We start from the raw sequence: 24,409 nt of genomic DNA, 5'->3' as shown, positions 1-24,409 counted from the left end.
AAATCAGTTAGTGTTAAATTCATACAAAAACAGTAACAGCTTTCATCTTACAGTACAGCAAAGCATATCTATGTGAAGTACTGAGGATAAGGAACTGCTGGTGGTACCTATGTAGAGCGAGGCAGTGGCAGCAGCAGCTTGGGGATGCACAGAGCCACTCTGAGAATGGCGTTGTCACCAGATGACTGTTTAGTTTGTACCCAGAGTAGCTGCACTGCCCCTATTCCAGCAGCATCTCATCCCCTTACTACCATGTAATGGGGTTTCCTCCACTGGGATCATGGCCAGCACGGGTAGGGGAATATCCCTGTTCTTTCAGGGGCTCTGAAGTTCAATGGTCGGGACTCTGCAGCCTGGCAGTGAGGGCCACACACTTTGCCGCAGTCAGAGCCAGGTGGATAACTGACATCCATTGTTCTTCCACTGATATTTATTGTATCAGTCATACTACTGTCTGCCTTTTATTCATAATCAGCGTGTGATTTGCTCATTGAGGAAATCGGATAAGCAGCTGTCAGACAACTCCGCAGTCTTTGTAGCTGATGAGCTATCAAAATGTGAATCAGTCCCTTCTGCCTTAATGAGAAAACAGTTTGGCATCCCACCTGAACATGGCATGCCATGCTATGCCTGTGAGTTTGACTGACAACACAGGGTTGTTCTGTCAAATACACTCTGAAAATTTTTGTGGGCTTGTGAAAGCTTGATTACAGAAGTGTAAAAACACAGGTATGAGACTAAATTAATATTCAGCAAATAAAGAACAGAGCTGAAAAACTGTTTGCTGTTTCAGTGAGGAAGCCCTAACCACAACAAGCAAAGGTAAACGCCTTTTAGCATGCGGTTACATGCTTGAACTGATGTGAGATCTCACCAGTGCCCTGGACATGCATATGTACCAAGCTCAGCCTGACTGCTCAGTGGCCATCAAATAAAAGCAGGTTGTCACCTTGGTAAGCAAAACAAGAAGTAAGACTTACTCAGATTTTAAGCAGAGCGGCACCAGCACAAATTGTGGCTTCATTTGCCAATGTGGGGGGTTGCGAAGTAATCTCTTGTTCCTGAACTGCAGCTTGTCCAGTCCTCAGCAGAGATGAAACCTAAAATTGTGTCTGCCTAAGCTTAGGCTTCCTTTTCCTTCCCCTTTGATCTTCCATTCTGCTAATGCAGCCTTTAGCCTTGGCATCTTACGCCTTCCACCATCTCAGGCTTGCTTGTGCGATTTGCGCGTGCCATTGATAGGAAACTCACAGATCAGAAAGCAAACGACTTGCCCTGGTTGCCTTTTATCTGCAGAAAGGATCTGCATGAAGGGAGTTATTTTTTCCTGGATGAGAAGATTATCCTGTCTGATAGTGTTGCTGCTGTATTGTTGGTTTGGTGTGTTGGTGGGGTTTTTTAATATGAAATTGCACCGTGCTTTTTTAGAACATGTGAGCTGTTTTCTCCCTATAAAATGATCACGTCTCTTAGCTGGTAGAGGTAAATCCAGATGAAATTTTAGGTTGCATTTGGTTCATCAATAAAAACCTTCATTTTCCCCTGATAGTTTCCATTCCGGAAAACTCAATAGCAAGTATTACCTGCAGCATGGATATTTAGAGATGGAATAATTCACTCTTACACATTCTGTAGGATTGCCAGATAGCTCAGAGGGTTGGCGGGCAGCTTTTACCTGGCATAATTGGGTTTTAAGCTGTGATACATCTTTGCTCCTGTTTTTGTTTGTTCTTGGGTATGTTAGTGAGCTCTGAGATTTATCTACTGCCTGGGCACAAAAAACCCAGAAGTTTAGTGAGTTATTAATTGCTAAGAAATAATCATCCTCCACAAAGAAGGTAAAAGAAAATTGAAATTCATGTCAGGGACCATTCAGCAACTGATACCAATAGCTTACTGTGAAAACAGTGGTGAAGAATCGTGGTGTGGTATCACAGGTGTAGCTATGCGTTGTCCCACCTCACGTAGTACTGATTGTTTGCATCCTCTTAATTTCTTCTCCTCCTCCTTTTTTTTATTCATTTTCCAGTTTGTTAACTTACAGTTTGCCTTATGTTGTTTGTATGCAGAATTACTTCTCGTGCCTGATGCTAAGGTAGTATAAGAATTGTCTTTGGTAAAGCATGAAAACTGGAATTCCCACAGGGTGCCGGCTTGCATGGAAAAACGTAACTGCTGCATGAATTTGATTCTTATCTTGGCTAACACAAATACTGTAATCAAGTATGAAACTTAAAGATACCAAGCTAGGGATTGAGATTGCATAATACAGTATTCTGATTTGAAAAGCATTTTTTCACCAAGAAGGTGATGAAACAGTAGAACAGGCTTCCTAGAGGGGTGATTGATGCCCCGAGCCTGTCAGTGTTTTAAGAGGCATTTGAACAATGCCCTTAATATACTTTACCTTTTGGTCAGGGGGTTGGACTAGATCACTGTTATATGTCCCTTCCAACTGAAAGTACTCTGTTACATATACTCCAGAAAATCTGAGCAAAAGGCAGGCTTTGCAAAGAAAAGCCATTAAGGGGTGATTTTTTTACTGTTCTTACACAGAATAATTACCAGCTAATTAGTCGGAGAAAAAAGTACTTTATTGAAAATCCCATGGAAGCAAATTGAAATCTCTGGGGAATTGAATGTATTTTTAGTCTCTGGCAGAGCACACCACTGAGCAGTGGGCCATTGTCAGCCATAGACGTAGATGTTGTGGGCCATATCATCTGCTTACAGAAAGGTAGCAGCTAAGGACTCTGCTTGAATGTTTGACTCATACTTCGTATGACAGAGAAATAGGATTTTTTCAGTAATGTACTAAGAAGGGGAAACAGATAAAGGCCATTCTGACATAGTGAGCAGCTTTTGCCCATCTCAGCCTGTATCCAAGTCTTCACGTGGTCCTGTGGTGTGGCACAGATCATCACAAGTGGAGCATTCATCACATGTTATTTCCTGTTTTTTAACTTTCTGAAGTCTTGTTTTACCTTTTTCCTCCCTGACTTGGAATTGGATTTGTTTGCAGGAATGAGCTTCCTCCCTCTTCTTTTCTGAATCTTAAATTTCAAAGACTCAGACTCACCCGGATGTTTGAACCTGATTTCGTTCCCCTCTGTTTCTTGTGTTGCCTCTGTGTGCTAAAGTGGTACACTAAAAACCTGGGGATGTTTTAGAAACAAGTACTTAAAAGTTAGTAAGTAGCACTCTTGAGGTTCTCTGTAGAATTAATGCTCTCTGTCTGAATAATGTATGATCCTACCATATATTTATCAGAGGTGTGTTTTTCTTGGTATCTCAGTAAATCTTCTCACACTGTGTTAGTAAGTACACCTTAATATCCATACAGTTTGCTCATATATATATATGCATAATAATATATTATTATTTCCATAAAAGAAAACAAAACTTTCAAGAAAAATCAGTGGGAACGTTGTGATTTTTATTTAGGGTGAGAGAAAATTTTACAGTTTGGGTGATTGAAATGGTTCTGAATAGTTTCCTGGATTTCTGATCAACATAGGAATTAAGGCAAATTTATATAAACAAATTGGAGCATTTAGTTTTTCTGATCACTGTTTTCAAAAGTGATTTTGCTGTATGGATTCAGGGTCTAGGACCCATCATGTACAAAATCTATTCAATTGTCGAACTCTGGTTCTTACGTCACATGGAGCGTGCAAGTCCCATTCTAAATTTTAAAGCAGTAGTAACTCCTACAACAAATTAAGAATAGTGTGCTGCATTAATGAAGAGAGACAGACAATGACTGTTGGATGCTGCTTCATCTGTTTCTCAAGATTTACACTAATTAGAATTGAAGTGTCTTGTATTTAAATTTCTCATTCTTGTAAAGACCTTACTTGTTCTCTAACAGCAGGGATTCTGTAGTGTGATCTGCGGGTAACAAGGTATTGTAGCTTTTGAAAGCAGCGTTTACAAACTTGAATTCTGTTTCCTCCTGTCTGGTTACAGTCCAGCAGTTGAAGCACAGTAATATTCTAGCAATACTCTTGCCTGTGCAGACGAGGATTAGCTTCAGATAATTCCTAGTGTTCAGTTGTCTCAGCTGGAAACTCCACTGTGTCTTCAATGTATTCCACTCCTTCATTACCTTCAGGAACTTCTTTCTAAAATCCATCCTACATATCTCCTTATGGCAACTTAAAGCACTTCTCATCTGGTCCATCAGTGATGTAGAGAAGAGACTTATCTCCTACTCCTCCTTGTTTCTTGTGTACTACGAGTGTGCTGCTTTTCTTAAAAAGCTTGTGCTTCTTGCAGCCCTCTTCCTTCAGCCAGTTTACCTCCATCTGGAAGTGCAGCGCCCAATGTGGAGGCGGTACTTCCAGTGGGGCCCTCAACTCTGCATTCTGAGGCTGATTTCACATGGCTGGCTGACTGTGCTCCACCAGTTACATGTAACAATCTGGTTGCCTTTATTTTCAGAAAGGTGACATTGGTTCTTCCTGTAAGCCTATACAGGTCTGCTGCCATTCATACTGGTTCTCTGTAGAGCTGCTGTGTAGCCGCTTAGTTCCCACCTAGTTATTTTGGTTGACACTCTCCTGAACATGAGCCAGCAGGTGGCCAAGAAGTCCAGTGGCATCCTGGCTTGTATCAGGAATAGTGTAGTCAGCAGGACCAGGAAGGTGATCATCCCTCTCTGCTCAGCTCTGGTGAGGCCACACCTTGAATACTGGGCTCAGTTTTGGGCCCCTCACTACAAGAAGGGCATTGAGGCCCTGGAGCATGTCCAAAGAAGGGAAACCAGGGTGGTGAAGTGTCTGGAACACAAGCCTTAAGAGGAGTGGCTGAGGAAACTGAGACTGTGGCAAGTTGCACCAGGGGAGGTTCAGGTTAGAAACTGGGAAACATTTCCTCTCAGAAAGAGTGGTTGGGCATTGGGGTTGCCCAGGGAGGTGGAGTCACCATCCCTCGGGTGTTCAAGGAAAGGTTGGATGTGGTACTTAGGGACGTGGCTTAGTGAGTAATATAGGGTAGGGGGGCGGCTGGACTAGATAATTTCGGAGGTCTTTTCCAACCTTAATGATTCTGTGATTTGTATGTTTGATTTTTCCTGTCGAAATTCAGCACACTGCCTTTTTTCCTACTGTGCTCTCTTCCTTTCTTAGTCCCTTTGTCAAAGACTGTACAGGCTGTACAGTCTCAAGAATTAGGTATCACCTACAAATTCAGTATGCTACTCTATTCTATTATACAAAGGTTTTATGGAAACATTTGGCTTACTACACATGCACGTACACACACATGAATTCTACTTGATAAATCCTGTCATTTTGACAGAGTAATTTTTATAACTCTTGGAGTGTATTTTTCAGTCAGTTATGTAGAAAACACTGTCACAGGTTCATCTAGGACACATTTCTCTAGTTTACTTAAAAGGATATCGTGTGAAAACATACAAAAACTTCTGCTTCTCTGTCTGCTAATGGACATTGTCCCATGAAAGCCGTAATTTGGCTTTGTCATGATTCATTCTTAATAAATCCATGTTTTCTGTTAGTCAGCTTGTGTCCTTTCAGATTTTCCTTTGAGAAGCAAGTGTCGTTAAAGCACAGTGTGTATTCTGTCTGTATGAAGATGAGCAGTGATGAAGAGGCTGCTCTGTATGACTTTTGCTATTTCATAGGAGCCTAACTAACTACTGTGTACTGTTTCATTTAAAATGTAGGTTCATCCAGGTCGCAGGGCAGACCTCTGTTCTGCTGCCTTACCTTTTGTGAGCTGCAGATGAATGTAAATGAGCAAACTGGAATTTGTGGATATGATTGCCTTCATTCCTTATGTTGCACAGAAAAAGACAAAATTTGTCTTACATGTTCATAATGCATACAGGAGAATAAGCTCTGACTGTATGGGGGTGGAGTTCAGCTAGAGATGAGGAAAACCAAATTTGTTAATTTTTTAAAAGATGTGGAGGAACCGGTGTTTGCGTCATCCTGTGACAGTTTTGTTGACCATCTCCCATTTCACTGGCCAGCAGAGGCTGGTCAGAGATGTGTATTGTGAAAAAATATGCAAAGGGAAAATACTGATATGAATAATTATCTCATTGCTGCCATGCTTCACATAACTTTGTCCTGAAACTGTGCCACATGAAAAGAATTGTTTCATACCAAGAATTGTTTGCAGACCCTTGAATGTGTTGGTAATAATGGGCAGTGTACATAGAGCTGAAAAGCTGCTGCTGTGTGATTCTCTTTAGCGTGGATAAAAACTATTATGGGATGTGTAAGGAATAGTTTGTCATGAAACAAGGCCTGAAATAGTGTTCTTTGAGGGGTGCTTGGGAGGAGGTGTGTGCGTTGAATTCCACTTCACTTAGGGAGCCTACTTAGTAATAAAGGCCTCTTAAAGCAGAATCAAATTACTGGTTTGTGACATGAAGGCTGGTTTGCACGGTGATGTGCTTAATGGGTTGTTTAGTTCCACGTCAGCTGCCACTGATCACTCAGTTGAACAGTTATTGGTTACTGAACGACTAAATGTTCCGGGCATCAGAAGCCATCTGATAATTAAAAGCAGGAATGAAAGTAATGGATCTGGGGTTCACAGCTAGGCTGGTTTTATTTTCGCTGCCATAGTGTCTGGGAGGAACATCTGCTAAAACACAGAAATAAGTCGGGAGGGGGGGGTAAGTGTGAGCAGAGTGACAGTAACGGTGCCTTTGCATTCGGGAGTACGCTGTGCATTACAGTCGGCATTTTTACAGTGATGCAGAAGTTTCTGATTGACAGGCTTGTTCTCTTTACCTCTGTTTAAGATGATATACTTTACTTGCAGGTTAGGTAGCAGAGAGGGTCAGATGAGACTCAAGAGATTTGAGCAAATCTTCAGGTTGTAGATAATAATTTCATCTCCTCCAGTTTGAGAAATGTACTTATCTTAGAAATCTTTTAATAGGGAATATATTCATCTATCAAAGGAATTTTTTTTTTTATGTTTTAGCATGATCGTTGAGCATAATTCATTTAACAGAAACAGATTTGGCATGTGAACAGAAAAATCTTTGATGCAGGAGCTGCCATTGCTCAGGCTTTATTCAGCTGACAAACCTAGGTTTCTTACAGAATTCTGAATTGTCGTGTGTGGCTTTTGTTTCTTGTCCTTTCTGAGCACCGAACATGAACTGGTCCTCAGTTCTGGTGCCGTCTGTAAACTTGCTGAGCGTGCACTCCATCACTTTCTCCAGACCCTTGGTAAAGAGGTCATACAGAAGTGTTCTTTGATCTTCTGTGGCACTCTTCTTGTTCCCAGCTGCCAGGTGAGTGACAACCCATGAACCATTACCCTTGGACCCTGATCATCTGACCAGTTTTTATCCATCTACTTGCTCGGCCATCCTAAGTCTCATGTCCCAACTTGGCTACAGAAACTGGAAGATGGAGTGAAGAGCCTTTCTGAATGGTAACTGCTGTTCATCCCTCACCCAGAATGTGGGGAAAAGAGGCCAGGCAGTTGATGAGGTGTGATTTACCCTCCAGAAATCTATGGGGCCTGCTGATAGTCACCACTGTGCCCAGAAGTATGTTCCAAGAGGAGACAGTCATGATTTTCCCAGGGACTGAAGAGGCACTGAGCAATCTGTACTTTCCAGGTTTGTTGTTCTGGTCTTTTTTGCAAATGGGAACTATTATAAAATTTTGACAGGTCAAAATGCAAAGCATCTCTTCAGTTTCCTTTGGAGTTTGCCAGTGCTACAGTAGCAATGTTTTAGACTCCTTCTAATAATACAGACATGGTAGAGAAAACAAGTTTTGTTCTCATTTTCAAGTGTTGGAGCAGTTTATAGACTAAAGTCTATTTCCATCACAACTGTAAAGTTGCTAGGCTGTGTATAATTTGCCTTAGAAAGATAACTGGCAAAAGTGAGAACAGCTGAACTGACTTCTCACTATCTGTCTCCGAACAACCTCAGAAGTATTTCCACTATAAAGGAAAAGTCTTAATTAGCTTCCCACTAGGTGGAGCAAATGTATGCCATCCCAGCAGAGGATGCATTTCCTATAAGCGGAACAACAAATCACTTGTATTAAATACTGCCCATCTTGTTAATTATTATTTTCCTGAGTTTAAAATGGAAGCTACAAAGCCACATGGTGAAGTTTTCTACTTAATAAGCAGAAGCAAAGGACAGATTTTGGCAAGGACCTGTCTTTCAGTTATTGTGGTTTTCATGGAGTAAAGACAAGGACTTTGTTACCACAAAGGTGTATAACTGTAATAGCTATGCTTGATCATATTTTCTGTTGCTGTTATTTGGGATTTCAGGTTCTTTTTTAAAATGTCATAGCAAAAAAGTGCTTCCTTGAAGTGAACTCTCTGGAAACACGTAAACAGGCTTTCAGGTTCTCAAGTGAGTCCTCAGGTACCTGATAAAGAATTTGTACTCCTGAAATCTTAGCTGCTTTTCTGAGCATTCTCTTTCACTTTGTAAACCGCTACCTCTTCTATAAACCGTATCTTCTTTGTGCCTTTGGAGCCTCACTGTTACAATACAATGATGGTTGTGATTTTCATGCAACTTTTAAGTTCCCTCCAACTTTTCAGATTTAATTATGCATTCATTACTTTAACAACAAAATAACTAGGTCAGTATTTTCAGGAGTAAAACTCCCTTCAAATTGTTGGCGTTAGGCGAGAGTGGCATTCCTACAAGTTCCATCGGTGCTTCAAGAGGTGCAACCAAACTTCAGGAAAGGAAATAATGAAAACGGAGCTGAAATACATGTTTCCAGCACAGGAGGTAACAGTTTGGGTAGAAAATAGGTGCTAAAACTTTCTGTGCTAACTTACTGTGAAAACTTGACAGTTTTTACTGTAAAAGGATTTTTAGAAAGTAGTTCTCAAAAATTTCCCCTTAAACTTTTCAATTACACCCCTCTGCTCACATCCTTCCTGCCTCCCAGGCCTTTTATTGAGAAGACTGTTACCCTAATGTATGCTCAGGGACAACTGAAAACATGGGAATTGTCACATGGAGTCAGGCTATCGATCTGCCTGGCTGTTTCTAACTGGGATTAATCTTACATTCTTTCTCTTAATCTGGAGTGGAATGTTATAAATTGGCTTATTGTTACACAAGCAAACAAAACCTCCCAGTGTCCAGAAGTAATGAAGTAGCTTTTACTCCATACTATGAATTCACTGCATTTATTATTTTTAAAATTTAAAGTCTCACATAGAACATAATTTTAAAAATCATTATTATTATTGAAAATAAGTTAATCAGTGTTGAAGGACATGGACTATTCTCATTGCTAACTAAACTGTTTGGTCTTCACCAAATTTTATATTCTCACCACCAATCTTGCCTGAAATATCATCTTGAACATACAAGAAATCTTTTGCACACCTTTCTCTGTTAGTAACAAGAACTGCTTATCACCTGCATTTGAAAATTAACTGTCTGCAATGCATATGGGCTGTGGATCATAATGATTTTACTGTTACTGGGTGATAAATTCCTTGCCATCAGCTGGTGACAATACTGCTATCACAGGCAGAGTTCTGATTTCTGGTTTAATTAATCAGCTGTTAGCTTTATATTCATAATGCCAAGTATAACTTTGAAAAACAGACCTATGATTATATTTAATTATAAATAAGGGGGTGGTAATGCCCATAGCATTATGGTGCCAGAATATCAACAGGTTAAGTATAATACAGGTTTTTTTGCTGGTTTTAATATAACACTCAAAATAATTGCTTTTAGCAAAAAAACCCCAAACCAACAAACGTGCTTTTAGTGAATAGACAGCAAGACAGCAACAGTTACAAGCTTCTGACTAGATTAGGCTTGCAACTTCTTGTTCTCCCTCTAGTGTACTGAAACTTTCTCTGACAGTGTCTCATCTGACAGAATTAACTATGGTGTAACAGTGATATCGTGACCAATACACAGAAGTATCAGATGCTAGTTAAATATTCGCAGAGGGCCCATTTGTGGCATGTTTACTGTAGGTCATTACGCTGGGTGACGTGCTGCTTGACGTTATGCCGTTTTCAAGATACAGGCATTAGCAACGTGTCTGGAGTGGAATAGATAATTTCTTCAAACCCATTCTGTCCGCGGTGAAGAATGTAGCAGACAGCTTCAGATCCTCCCAGAGTGCATACGAGTATTCTTTTGCTGCTGTTTTTTTGCATACCAAAAATGGCTCTGCATTTGTAGTAGTATAATGAAGAGATCACTTGTCAACTTGACTCCTGTTAAGGTGTTAGTCTGCACTGCATTTTAGTATTCATTTTGGAAAAAGAATGATTCAGGGGGGTGTTGAAAACGAGATAAGATAAAGTGTAAGAGCATATAGTGACAATTTAAAGGCCAGCATTTAATTGGATGTTAGATAAGAGGAGATAGCTTCCTTCTGGCACATCATGATGTCTCTTTGTCTATTTGCACTGTATATTTTAGACTTCATTTTGCATTCCATTTTAACAGCTGAGACCCTTTATTTGGAGGATTGATGGTCTCATTGGGGGTGTGTGACCTTTAAATGTGAATGATCTAGATAAAGTTGTTTGGATATTACTTTTGAGGAAGGTTTGCATGTAAAACTTTCTGTTGGCAGACATGCTCTAAAACTTTGTCAGGCACATTGTTCTACAGAGCTTGGATTTAAAAAAGGAAATAAGATGAAGAGCACACTCACACCCAGTTTGGAAAGGCTGGCAGAGATGTAAGGACTAAGGCTGGGCCTTGGTTTTATTCATTGTTTTTAAAGCCTTAGTAGAAAAGCAAATGAGAAAGTTTGTCATCAGGGAGTGGGTTTTGTTTCATAAATGAAAATGTGAAGGCAGTTTATAGGCAGAAACAATCCATCTGTAAAGTAGTGGCTCACTTGAAAAATTCCTCTGTCTTCAGCAGCAAAACCAACGAGAGAGCAGATTGATTACAAGCATTGAAAAGTGGGAAGAAGTACACCCTTAATTGTGTAACAGATCAGCTGTAGTAATATAATCAGCATCTTCCATGTGTAGGGACATACTTGAATGCCATTTTGTTGGGGTCAGCAAAGGCTTTTCCCAAATGACTGGTATCTCTCTTAGAATCACGGCCCGGGAGGCTGGGGAAGGTGCCCCATCAGGTCCCATGCCTCCGCTCTTCCAGCTTAGATAAAAGCTGCTCAGCCTTTATCTAATCACTGACTTCTTCCTGTCTCCAGCACACCTAGGGGAGAGTATTCAAGAGCTGGGGTCCTATGCTCTCTCAGAGACAATGCCAGCTGGCTCCAAGACAGACAAGCCACCAGCCAAGGCCAAACCCATCAGTGATGGTGGTAGTGCCTTGTGGGATAACATAGTAAGAAGGCACAACTGCAGCTGGAGAAAGGAGTGAGAAAATGAGAGAAGCTTGGTAGACACAAAGGTCAGTGCAGAAGAAGGGAGAGGAGGTGCTTCAAGCACCACAGTGCAGTTTTACCTGCAGTCCTTGAAGAAAACCATGGTGAGGCAGGCTGTACCCCTGCAGCCCATGGAGGACCCCACTCTGGAGCAGGTGGGTTCCCAAAGGAGACTGTGACCCCATGGGAAGCCCAGTCTGGTGCAGGCTCCTAACAGGGCCTGTGGCCCCATGGGGAGAGGAGCCTATGCCAGAGCAAGAGCTCAGAAATGAGCGTGCATGCACTTAGACTCAGACCTGATGCTCTGCATATGAGTAGAGAATTGGAGAGTGAATCCGTATGCCAGTGCAGCTAGGAAGGGATCTCTGCTCTACAGCTGGCAGTTCTGAAAGTGTCTTCTGAGATTAATAGATTGACATTGTCATCTATGGAAAGCTTGCCTGAGACTGTCATTTGGAGATGTCTTATTCTAGTGTCATTTTCCTGTCCTCTTTGCTCTCTGAGGTTTCTACATTTAGGCTGGCAATATTCACACAGTTTGACTTCACAAAAAATAGTATAAATAAAATTCTACAGAATCCTCTCGATGACTCCTACAATAAAGTTATTTGTAAATAGATGTAAGTTATTGTCGGGTGGTGCCGGTATAAAGCTCTTCCTGACCTGACCTAAAATTCACTCGCAAATAATGTGGCTGTCAGAATTATTAACCATTCTGCCCCATCACAGCATCGTGTATTCCGTGTTTTACAGAAGCAAGCCCCAAACCGAGGTGTGTTTGAAACGTATGGTCTTGAGATATTCACAAGTGTGTGTTCACCAGGGAAGGAAACAAGTGCCCTGCTACCGTGAACCCACTTTATGACCGTTGGGGGTGGGGTGGGCTGGGGCGGGGGGGAAATGTCGTTTAATGTGTAGAAAAACCTAAGAATCACGGCGTGCCTCTATATGTAGTAGTCAAGTCTTGTATAGCTTTAAGAAGGAAATGATGTCTTTGTTCTGTAAGGCTGTCACTGAATTAAGGCTCTTACCGGCCTCAGGGCCCTGGTCAGTGAATCCTGAGACACTGAAGTTACTCAGTTTCATGCCCTTTGCATTATCAGTCCTCTGATGAAAGTGTCTGTGTTCCAGTTAAAGTGAGTTCCTGAAAGTTTAATTTTATGGGTACCCACCCACAACAACATGTAATTTTCCTGCCACACTGCTGGTTTTCAAACAACTTTTGCATGGAACAGCTTTTGGTTGCTTTGGAATTCTTACTACGTATAATTCTGGCACTAAAGCTGAGAGAATTGTGGGTCTTTGCTTGAAAATGGAATGTTTCTTTGCTTCTAAAACTGAATGCCTTTCTGTTTTCTTGAGGTCCTTTATACATCCATGTTCATTATGCTTTTTTTTTAACTAAGTTACTTATGGTGAAATTCAGGCTGCATGAAGACTTGTTTTTTCTTTTTGAATAGTATATTGGTAAGTGGGAAGGAAAAAGATGTGAGAACCTGGATTGTACAGAGAACTGCTCTTGTTGTAATTTAAACAATGCTTTTTGATGGAGTTGACATGTATGGTTGAAAAACTTAGTACCAAAAACCTATGTTACCAGAACAGATTCTTTTATCTGTGGGAGCACAACTGTAGGTGGGAACATCGCTGTACATAAAACACACACAGAAGGAGTCATGGAGTGGCCCAAGTGTGGAGCCAGGAACTGGGCTTGATGATCCTTTTGGGTCCCTTCTGACTCAGTATGCTCTGTGATTCTAAGTCACTCATGTTATGGAGAGTGTGTGTGTGTGTGTGTGTATGTTAGTAAAATTAAAAAAATAGAAAAATTGAGAGAAGGAGAATTCAGAGAGCCTACTACGAGAGGAGGCTAAAACCAGAATTTCCATTCCTTTGCCAAACATCCATAACTGTATAAAGGATAGTAGTTTAGGGGCTGTGAAAGGCTTATATGTAGACCAAAGTGTAAATCTAATGCTGTTGGGATTAACTTTCCTTTGTTGAGAAGGTGGCTTGATACCATTAATTGATATCTGTAAGAAATACTTATCCTCTCCACCTACAGGCAAAAGTCAGGGAGCCCTAAGAAAGCATCACATCAGTAGAAAGGATGGCAAACTGTCATCATGCAATTGTATGGTTTTTTGTGATAAACTGCTGTTTCTTAAATGGCAGGTGAGGTTGCTAGATGGAACAGACAGTGGCACATGAAGTAATACCATGTAAACAAATAGCACGTTAGGGCTATGTAATTTTTTCCTGTAGTGCAGGAACTTGTGCTGCTTGATAGAATTGGGAACTGACACCGTCAAAACCGGGGAAGGGGTGTTCTATCCCTTCCAGGGCACATGGCTGGCTTGGAGCACTCTGGTGTCAGTGTAGCAACAAAATCAGCAGGATTCTGAAATCTCTTACTCTCACTGACAAAGTATTAGACACTTTTGAAGGCCCACTAGATTTTGTGCCTACCATGGAGATGGGAGAGCAAGCATATGAGTAGTTCTGGAGACAGTGAAGTAGTAGAAAAAGTTGTAAAAAAGTAGAAAAAACTTTGGGTTCTAAGAACATGGCATCCATTCTGGTTCCTTGTTAAGACACCTGGCAGCAATAACACAGTATTTAGGTACAAAATAACTTCCTTAATCACCAACTTGATTGGGTGTTAGTGCTTTCATTAAAGCATGGCTATTCTGAACTTGCTTGTAGTTGTGTGACACAGTTCGGTTTTATTTAGCATTTAGGAACCAGTGTACTGCTGGAACAGGGTTGGGTTTTGTTTGTCAAACTGTTCTCTTAGACTAAATTCTAATGTAGGTTTGGCATTTATACCAAAGCTACTAAGCATAAAAGAATAACCATTTTTACTTTTTTTTTCCCCAGACCCCTGAGGAGTTAGAAGATGTATCTGACCTCGAGGAAGACCATGATGCACGTAGTCATACTAGTATTCAGACTGAAGGGAAAACTGACAGGGTATGTATTTACACCAGTTTATTAAAAAAGCATTTTGTTGTGCTACTGTTCCTGTGAAGTCACTTAAAGTGACGTGGTAAATCATTAAAATCTTGTTCAACTTTTAATAGATTTCTGAAATTGTGTAGAGGCTGTAAAACTGATGTGTGTGACCTGAAAAGCAGAAAAAGATATTGTAATTAAGTTATAAATACTTGGTGAACATGTAAATTAGACAAATTCTCACACTTACTGAATGAAATTCTATCAGGTTACAGTTGCATAAATGTGGCTTGGTCTAATAGAAGCAAGGTTAATAAGGAACTTTTTCTGTCTGGGACTTAGTGAAGCCTGCAGCCTACTGAAAATAACCTCTGCGTAATAGAAGTTTGCTGTGCATGGAAGAGAAGGGGATGTATCATGTATGAACCTGTTCTGCATTTTATTGCTTAACAAGTGAATTCATGAGGAACTATGAGAAACAATGTGATATTTGAAAATTTCTGTATTTCTCCACGTTCCAAATCAGGTTTTCCTATTGTATCATCATTTATCACGATTGCTTCATTACACTAGTGACTTTTGTTTCTTGTTTACATTCAAACATTTTTAAGAGCCTGAGAACATTTTTGAGAAAGCGGAAGGTTTCTTAGTACAAAATTGATGTATTTAGCAAGCAAATGTTAATCTTCTTTTTGTTTCCATTTTAAATAATGATTCAGCAAAACTGTACCCTTATTCACAACTTTCTGAAGTAGAAAGATGCATGGGCCCTGAAATGTCTCCTTCATTACTTGCTTGCTCAATACCTAGAGCAATAACATCTCTCACACTTGATTGATTCCAGTATTATTTCCATAATGGAAAGTCTAAGTGATAGAACTAGTGGGGAAAAAGCAAAACTTTTCAATATAAAAATAATTATGTCAAATAAATGGCATTTTAATTCACCTCAAACACATTCTTTAACTCAACAAACACAAAGATTTTCTTTATTAAAACTCTAAATTCCTATGAAAAAACAGTAGCAGAAATGAGTGATCTTCACTTGTGCCACATATGTGCATATCAGCTATACATTAATTAACTGAGTTGATTCTTTAAAACATTGTGAGGACTATAACAACTGTGTGAAAGATCACCTCATGCAATCTCACTAGCAAACATAATTGGCAATTAAAATATACTAGCGGTCCTTTCCAGTTTCAATTACTCTGTACTGTTAGCATATTCCCCCACATTACAGGCTCAGATTTCTATTGTGGTTGAGAGAGGCAATGTTTCCTTTAATGCGTTAGCCATACAGGATGCTATGGATCTGTTTGGATCAGGTACAGTTGGTGTGCTTGCCTGTTTTCATGAATATCCCATGATGAGTGCACTTGAAGTTGCTCTCTCTATAGGTCGACAGTAGTAGTAGTTTGTATATGTTTAGTGTCACACTGCAGTAGCAAAAGATCCACTAAAGCTTTAAAAGATCCCATTTCTCACATGGTTGTCTACTTCTCAGATAAACATGAGTACTTCTTTAAAGGGAGTCAGAAGAAAACCACAGGCTTCCAGATGACTACAAAAAGCAAGAATAGGTGCTGAGGACTGTTGTTGGTAGGGAGCTGGCCATCAAGAATCAGAGGCATAGGTGCTTGCTTGGGAAGGCTCTCTGGGCTATGCTTTTCCTTGTGCTACACACAGAGTGTATCACCTGCACTGTCAGTGAATTGGTGGAGAGCTGGAAGGGGCTGTTATAGATAAGCTATGGTTAATACATGAGAAAAGCCCCAGTAATTTAACAGTATCAGATGCACATTTAAATAATAATAATAAAATTACTGAAAATGTTCATTTTTGGGGACAATAGGGAGCAGTGATATTGATACTGGACAATTTATATCTAGGACCTATTTAGTGTTGTTGAAGAATCTGTTTTGGGAAGGTAGACTTTTTGGTTGTGTTCTCAGCAGGTTTCTGTGCTGTTGTGAGGATTTTGCATGCAGTGGAAAGACGAGGAATGAGCTCCAGGAGTAGTATGGCAAGATTGCAGAGGAATCTTTTTTTTTTTTTTCTCCCCTCCTTAAGTTCTTTCTCTTGGGCATTTCCCCCACCAGTAATTCAATTTTATTTACACATACCTGTCTTGATACTAGTTCTGCGTAACAGCACTTTGATTCCTCTTGCTTTGTCAAGAGAACCGTATTTTCACATCTCTCACCATTCCAAGAGGGAACTGATGCCTGTGAAAGTGCATTTTTTCTTTTTTTATCACAACATATAAAGCATGTAAAAGCAGATGTGATGTGCATATGCCACTTGTAACAAAGACTACATCTTAATGAGCAATTCTCATTTTCCTTAGGTAGGAAAAATTCATATATTATTAATTATAACTTTTGCAGAATCTTTCAACATAGAGTCTGGGTTAGTGGTGAGAGAGCAGAACTGAGATTTCACCTTGTGTTTATGTTCCTGAATCTGCAAGTGTATTGGTAGTTTTGGAAATGTTACTTGATGGATCTTTCCCTCAGATAATTCCATAAATCTAAGATGAATATGATAGTGCTTAAGGGCACTGTCCCACGGTGTGGGATGCAGGTTAACTTGGGCAGTGTGCTGCAAGATCACTCACTGTTTAAACTGGATAGCAATACTGCTTATTATTTGTAGGGTGTTCTTAGATCCCTGAAGAAGATCCTCAGGACCAAACCCTTACCTACTATAAAAAACAGGTAATGCTTGTGGATCCAAGGACTAAAAGAATTTTCTGTGCTGAAAATTAGATCTTTCTCTGGATGTTGTGTCTAATTTGTGTAGTTACTCTGCAAGCTTATCACACAGTAATTTTGCTCAAGGAATTTTATGCCATGGTGATCAGCGTAATTCCACTGAAGTATGTAGTGGCTTATTATCATATGATTTTGTGTTGAAGAGAAGGTCAAGTAAGACTTTGTCCAGTTAATTTTCAGACTTGGAAGACAATGTATATTCTGATGATAGAAGAAAATGTATTTCAAGTATTTAAAGATAATAAACTAGTGAAGGGAAGAGCTTAGCCTAATTCCAGAGTTATTGCTACAGGTTAGCTCTTTGTATTGAAGAAAAGGCAAATTGTTTTAGCCTCAACATAATCCAATTACACATGACAAGAGCAGAAACACTCTTAGGCAACCACCCGCCCATGTTTTTTTCTCAGAGTTCTTCACACTGTTTTGTGAATATTCTCAGATGTTTTGGTCTACATAAGATCATCTTTCATACAGCTTTGTTGCATGCTATGTTTGTGCACCAATTCGGGGCCGATGAAGAGTTGACTTAGTGTGTATTGTTGTGAATGAGAAGATCCAGGCTGAATTTATTTTACTGTTGTATTAAATACAGCAGTCATTAATATATGCCTAAAATATTTGTAGCCTTGAACAGAGGTCCATATAAATGTCTTACTAAACTTTATAAGAAGAGAGAATATATAGAAAAGCAAACACTGAGAACACCTATTAATGCTTGCATTTAAAAATACTGAAAAGGGGTTGCCATCAAATGAATCGACTATTCTTAATAATAAATACTGTACATATCAGTTTCTCTGTTAATATATTTCTGGCAAACATGTTTTAACAGGAAGTGTGTGCTATTCTGTTAATAAAAAGGCCAAGTTTAAAACATTTATAAGCTTAATGGTTATTGAAGCCACACACAAGCTTGAAATCTTGATGATGAAAATTCAGCCATAATGCAAATGACTGCTGTAATTTTGAGGAGGTTCTATTGAGAGTTTTTTTGACAATACATGGCAAAAATTCCCTGTCAGTAATCTATCAAAAGCATTTAATTTCCTTGCCAATTCTTAAATTACCTGAATTTCAGTAAAGGGAAGAGACAGAGTTGGTGGAGGACACAAGGTTGTAGCAGTATATCACATACTGTTACAAAGCAGGACTGGAAAGAACCCCAAGAAGTAGGCTAATCCAACTGTTTGTCCTAAGGTAGAATAAATACATTTCTTGCTGACACCTATACAGATAAGAGCAATTGCGTTGCTCTCTCTATTTAGGTCATAACGGGAATTGAGTGTTTATTGGTAGGTTTTTCTATATACCCCATATGTTGCAGGTAAGCATGTTAGTACCAGTCCTGCCCTCAGTGGACACAGGATCTGAGTTTTCTGTTGTGTGTCTATAATTATTTTTGTACTTGCAGACCTTTGCTCTGTGTCCTCTCTGTTTTCTAAGCTCCAGATGAAATAACTCCAATACTCTACATTTAGCCTTTGAGGTTGTCATTCCTCTATGTCTTTTTGCTCTCTCTTTCTCCTCTGAAAACTCTTCAGTGGGTAATGAGTTCTTGAATTTTATGTCTGGAATATTTATATTGCTAAATGTATTGTGCCAGATGTGGACTAAACCACTAGGACTAGTCTAGTCTGAGGTTTACATTTTTTCTTCTATATGCATACTTTAGAATGAGTTTGGTTTGAGGTTTGTTGCTTTGCTAAAAGTACTATACATGCTGATCCACAGACCTGCTGGCAACTGTTTTTGTTGTAGTTCCAGATGTGTGTTGGTGATTTTTGTTAGGTGTGAAACCTTTTACTTTTCTCAGTTGAAATATATCCTATTATTTTTTCAGCTTGTTTGTCTGTATTTCTCTGTATCTGTGATGTGTATATCTTGGTTCTTTCATCCACACCATCAGTGAAGATCCTGAATAATGGCAGAGTCAGGGCAGGTCCCATCAGTATTTCATCTGATATAGCCCTCCAGTTTGACATGTGTTCTTGATAAGTATTCTGTGAGCAGTTTTCTAACCAGTATCACATCTACCCAGTGGCAATTACATCTAGATCATATTTCCCTGGATTATTTATGAGGATGACATGAGAACCAGTGACAAAACCCTAGGGAACCCCAGATTTATGACATGTTGCTGCTTCATCTTGTAGGCCTGTTACCCTGGGATAAAGAAAAAATACATTAATATGACACAATTGCCTCATCTAACTTAACCTTTTTAGTGAAGGCTGGCGCAAAAATTGGCATTAAGCAGTTCGTTCTATTATCTCCTGATGGCTTCACCTCTGTATCCAATTATATAGTAACTAAACTTGTACGGGAATTGACATGGTAGCACAAAGGAGGCATGCTCTGAACTTGCTCAAAGAATGCTGGACTTCAGCAAGCATGCTGAAATTCTTGAAACCAGGAGTAGTCAGCTAGTGACAACAGGGACTTAACTTAAAAGTTCAGCTTCTCCCCACCACCAGCATCACACGCCCACACAGTTTGTCTCTGAGGAATGTCTGTATTCACTTTGCCATGAATTGCAAGATATCCACTGTCCTCTAACCTATTTATCCAAACTTGAGCAATTATTTCCTCAGTAGAGAAAAGAGAAAGCAGGATCTTTTCTATAAGGTAGTGGATGCATTTTACTCAGTTTAACATAATCAGCTGTGCCTCTGTTGTATTCAAGAAATGTACTTCCATACTGGATTCAAAACATCTGTACCATAGACTTTACAAGCAGTTATTATATGCTCCTCTTCCTGATAAAATGGACTCACTGATGTGCACCTATCTTATGACACTGGTATACACTATTTGTTCAAGAAAAAGCAATTAAAAGTGACCACTGGAACTTTGAAAAAACAGTTTGATTGAAATATTTTAGTGTCCTATGTTTGAATGAAATATTTTAGTGTCCTATGTTTGAATGAAATATTTTAGTGTCCTATGTTTGAATGAAATATTTTAGTGTCCTATGTTTGAATGAAATATTTTAGTGTCCTATGAGTGATTTTGACATTAGCTGATTCTGCAGCAGGGGAGAACGTGGGTGAGATGGCTTCTTGTAACTGCTTGAGTATGATGGGATGAAAAGCAGGTCTTTTGGGGTCTATGTCATTGTCTTACAACTACAGAATGCAAAGAGCATGCTATTTTGTATTTCCATGTGCTCCATCCAGAGACTGGAGTTTGTTTTCTTTGCAACCTGCAAAATGGTAGAGAAACAGTTTTCCTCTTTCCTTCTCTGCAGCTATGTGACACACCCCAACCTACAAAGCAGGAAGTGTTAAGTCATTTTCCAAGGGAGGTTCTTCCCTTTGAAAAGGGTACCTGGCTCACCTCCTCCTCAGACAGAGGAGGAGTTTCCAGTAGCACAAACAATCACTTGAATGTATTGTGCTTCTTTCCTTCATTCCTTCCTGTAAGTGGTAAGAATTTTGGTGGGTGTGGATCTGGCCAGTCATTCGTTTTAGGGGATCAGGAAAGAAAAAGTGCGTGTCAGTCAAAGACTTGGAGAGAACAGTCCTAAGTCTGTAGGAAGTCAATTCCTGGCAAAGGAACAGTTATTTGGGTTGGGAATCTTTTGGCAAGCAATACAGCAGCAAGACAAGAAGCAAAATCTTCACAGAGTAGTTTCCCCCATGTGTCCTCTACTTTTGTTGTTATGTGGGCAATTTGTTCATTACTGAAAATATCAGTATCTGGGACAGAGAATTGTCTGAAACTTGGAATGTGCAGAAATGAAAAAAAACATCAATCTCACACAGCAAGTCAAGTTGCAAATGGGATGATGCAGACAACTCCATGTTGGAGACCCCCAGCTATCAGAGATAATCTTCTGAAGAGTTAATGCAAAAAAATGTTAAAAAACCCTTTTTTCATAATAGATGAAAGAAAAATACGGAAAATACAACTTCTGCTCTTGCCGAGGTTTAACTCCATTATCAGCTACTGCAATAGAAGAACGTTTTGTCTCTGAAGTAATGAAAAAATAATTTTTACCTGGTGGACAAAATAAACTGCACTTAAGTAATAACAGTCATTCAGTTTAGATCTCTATTCCTCATCTACAATTACACAGTCTGTTATGATACAAAAACATACCCGTGCTTAAAAGGCTGTGTATACATGAGTTTTATTGCTGTACATGGTTTTACAAGCAGTGTGTGAGAAATGAAAGAAAAATCAAGGTCAGAATTCTGGTTTCCTTTGCCCCTTTGTTCCAGTGGATTATGTGTCTCATTCCACCTGGAACTCATTAGTGTTGGCATGTAGCAGGATACTCTGTGTCTGAGTTCCCTCATTAAAATGTCATCTTTCTTGTGCTTTCCAGACCCAGGTCTGTGTTCTTGAACTCAAAACCAGTGTTGAAGCTAGATGCTGGGAAATCCCATAAGCTTCCCCCAGTCAGCAAATATATATTAGATTGTAAAAAGGGGTGCTCCATGTCTTTTGGCTCTGTAGCCCAACTCTTCATTTTGTCTGTCATACATGTCCCAGCAACTTACCCTGCAGCTGTGAGGAAAATGTGTCTTGGCGTTCTCTGCTCGGTAGTTGGTGAGGGGTTTTTTAACAAAAGAGCAAAAGTATTGCTTAAAATAGTTACATTTTCTAATTCTGTGACTGAAGTTATAACTTAGTTGTATTTTGGGAAACCTGTGATTTCCAGTAATTCATATAAAGGGAAAAATAAACCTGGTGACAGGCTGATTTAAGCATAAATAAAATCTCTGAAGTGACATGGCTTGAAAAATGCACACATTGCCTATTGAACTGCTTCAGTAACACAGCTGCTGTTTTATGGATGGCAGGTGATGTTTTATAAACAAGAACAAGTCACAAAATCTTGATTTTATTTTTTTTTAATTGCACCGTGGTTACAGTGTGTTCAGTGTTGGTGTATGTAACTGAGGTGGTGATGGCCTCAGTGCAAGAGGTGGACGGACCACTTCACAATTGTTAAAAATACATTGTAGAACCTTCTCAGGAGAGAGGGCAAGCATCCTGAATAAAACTTTTCACATATACTTCCTCAAAGAATATCGTATTTTGTAACCTGTGTGTATAAACAGATAAAATATTTAAAAACACTTTGTCTCATTCATCCCTAAAAAGAAGAAAAATCTGTCAGTCATGTTTCATACAGGCTCTAAGGAAGAATTTATTATTCTTTCTCTCACTGCATTAATATTAATGGTCCCTGTTACTCTGAAGTAATTTATCTGGCCCAACCCGATACAGATTTTGACATTCAGAAGGGCTCAGGCTGGAACAGTATGCTCAGGCCAGAGTGTGTTTAAGCTGTGTGCTTAATAATATACAGTGATTTTGTTAAAAAAGGAAAACCGTTCTGACAAAGACATTGTGCAAATCAAATTACTGTATGTTTCAGGCCAAGATGACTCAACTGCCAGAGGCTGAAAAGGAAAAGATAGCTGAGCAAGTGGCTGACTTTAAAAAAGTCAAGAGTAAGCTTGATGCAGAGATTGAAATATGGGATGATACCAGCAATGACATCATTGTTTTGGCCAAGAAGATGTGTGTGATTATGATGGAGATGACTGACTTCACAAGGTAATTGTGCAAAAATAAAAAAGCGTCTTCGATATTTATAAACGTTGGAGGCCTTTGTCATATTGTTACAGCAGGAAATTCTGGTTTTAACATCAGGGAAGAACATACGCACAAAATTGAGTAGCCTAAGCTAGTGTAGCTACCTTTACCATGCTAGCTTGTTGTATTGAAATGTTAGAAGGGACGCTTGAAGTTTTGAACTGTACTTGTCCTTAATTTATTATTTTTTTTCTTCATCCTCTTCTGTTCATTTGGTTGGTTGCTGGGGTTTTTTGCACATCTTTTAGCCCTTTATTTCTGCTCTCAGAAAAGGGAAAAGTAACAAATTATTCTTGATTTTAAGCTGTAGTTCTCTCTCATCCATAGTTCTCCCTATGTGTGCCGTACCCTGCTGTTAAGCATAAAACACGCTGTACAGCGCGTGACTGGCAGTACACGTTCAGACACGTTCATGTGCATTTTATATCCCATTCCTTGCTGTAGCTTTTGTCAGAACTGTATCATGCTGTTGTATATAGTTTTGAAGAGTGCTGTCCAGACAGCTTGCAGAGCTGCCAGTGTATGTTCTATGATACCTGTACAGGAAACACTCCTCTGGTCAGGAGCTTTTTCTGCCACTCCCTGAGTATGTGTTCAGTAAATTTCATTCGATTAATTGTATCGAAGCGTGAAACCAGTGGGATTTTGTGTTGCAGGGTTTTTCCATCTGGTTACTAATAAAATAGTTGTTGATAGGTAGGTGAAGCCTTTAAGCACAGCTAGTCTTGCAAGACCCTTCATGTTTTCTAAAATAAGTCCTTTGATAGGAATTAAAACCTAAACCTCTGGCACAGACTCTTTGGAATGTAGAGCTGAACCAGCTGACCTGGCTGGGCTCTGGCTTAGGCCTCTTTGGGGAAGGTGAGCTGTTGCACTTTATCCTGCTTGCACTTCCCAAATTCACCTTCCTGTGCAAGAGGTTGAGAGACCTGCATGTTGAACTCTGCAATCCTTTTATATGATTTGTATTGAGACCTTTGAAAAGGTACTGCCAGAAAGCCAGTATTTACAATTGAAGTCACCTCCCTCACCAAAATTCTTAAGATTATTAGTTTAGATTAATCAAGATTAACCAGGTTGGGTTCGTAGCCTCAGTTTTGCATCTGTTGCTCTCTGTAGAACACAACATAATCTGCAGTTTTGACTTGAAAAGCAGCTCTTGTCCACTGTTGTTGATACCCAAAGAGTCCACAGAGAACTCTGAAGGGAGCCCAGTGAAGTAACTTCCTTGAAGGTAAAATTGCAATCTAGGAAGAGAGGACAGAAATGCTAGTTTGTACTTCACAGGGAGTTACGTTATTTGAAGATGTTTTTTGTTTGATCCCTTCAGATTTTAGGAAATGTATGCATCTTCTCACTTCATAGATGTTTAGACCTTAATTTCAAATATGCAAGTATATACTCCTGTATTATGTCTCTGTTGCTTAATTTTTAATTACTTAAGGCTTTAGTTCAGTTTCTGGGACTGTTAGTAACAGCAACCAGGGTCACCTGTGTGTACAGTGGTGGTCTTGCAAAGTACTTTTCTATCCTGCATAACTTTACCTCACTTCTTTAGAAAGGTGTCCTTCAGCAGTGTTTTCAGGTTTTCTTTCTTCCTTAATGATGCCAGAAAAAGTCTTGTAAAATGAAGGTTTGTTTCTATCTAAATAATAGGTGAACTTATGTATGTCTTCTCCTCCTTATTGTTGCTGTATCAAAGGT

General features: G+C 39.5%; 1 protein-coding gene across 1 annotated transcript in view; it reads left to right on the top strand.

Moving 5' to 3' along the window:
- The window catches only part of CTNNA3 (catenin alpha 3), a gene marked incomplete at its 3' end in the record, with an annotated part of 494,076 nt that overhangs the window by 435,126 nt on the left and 34,541 nt on the right, over positions 1 to 24,409 (top strand). Inside the window, exons 13-14 of the mRNA XM_084264912.1 lie at positions 14,244 to 14,336; positions 22,485 to 22,666. Of these exons, the coding sequence (XP_084121038.1) occupies positions 14,244 to 14,336; positions 22,485 to 22,666 (275 nt within the window). The remainder of the gene's footprint in view (positions 1 to 14,243; positions 14,337 to 22,484; positions 22,667 to 24,409) is intronic.

Source organism: Gallinula chloropus, assembly GCF_964237585.1.
Source record: "Gallinula chloropus genome assembly, chromosome: 5".
NCBI lineage: Eukaryota > Metazoa > Chordata > Aves > Gruiformes > Rallidae > Gallinula > Gallinula chloropus.
The sequence above is the reverse complement of the archived record's forward strand: the minus strand, read 5'-3'. Positions and strand labels throughout refer to the sequence as shown.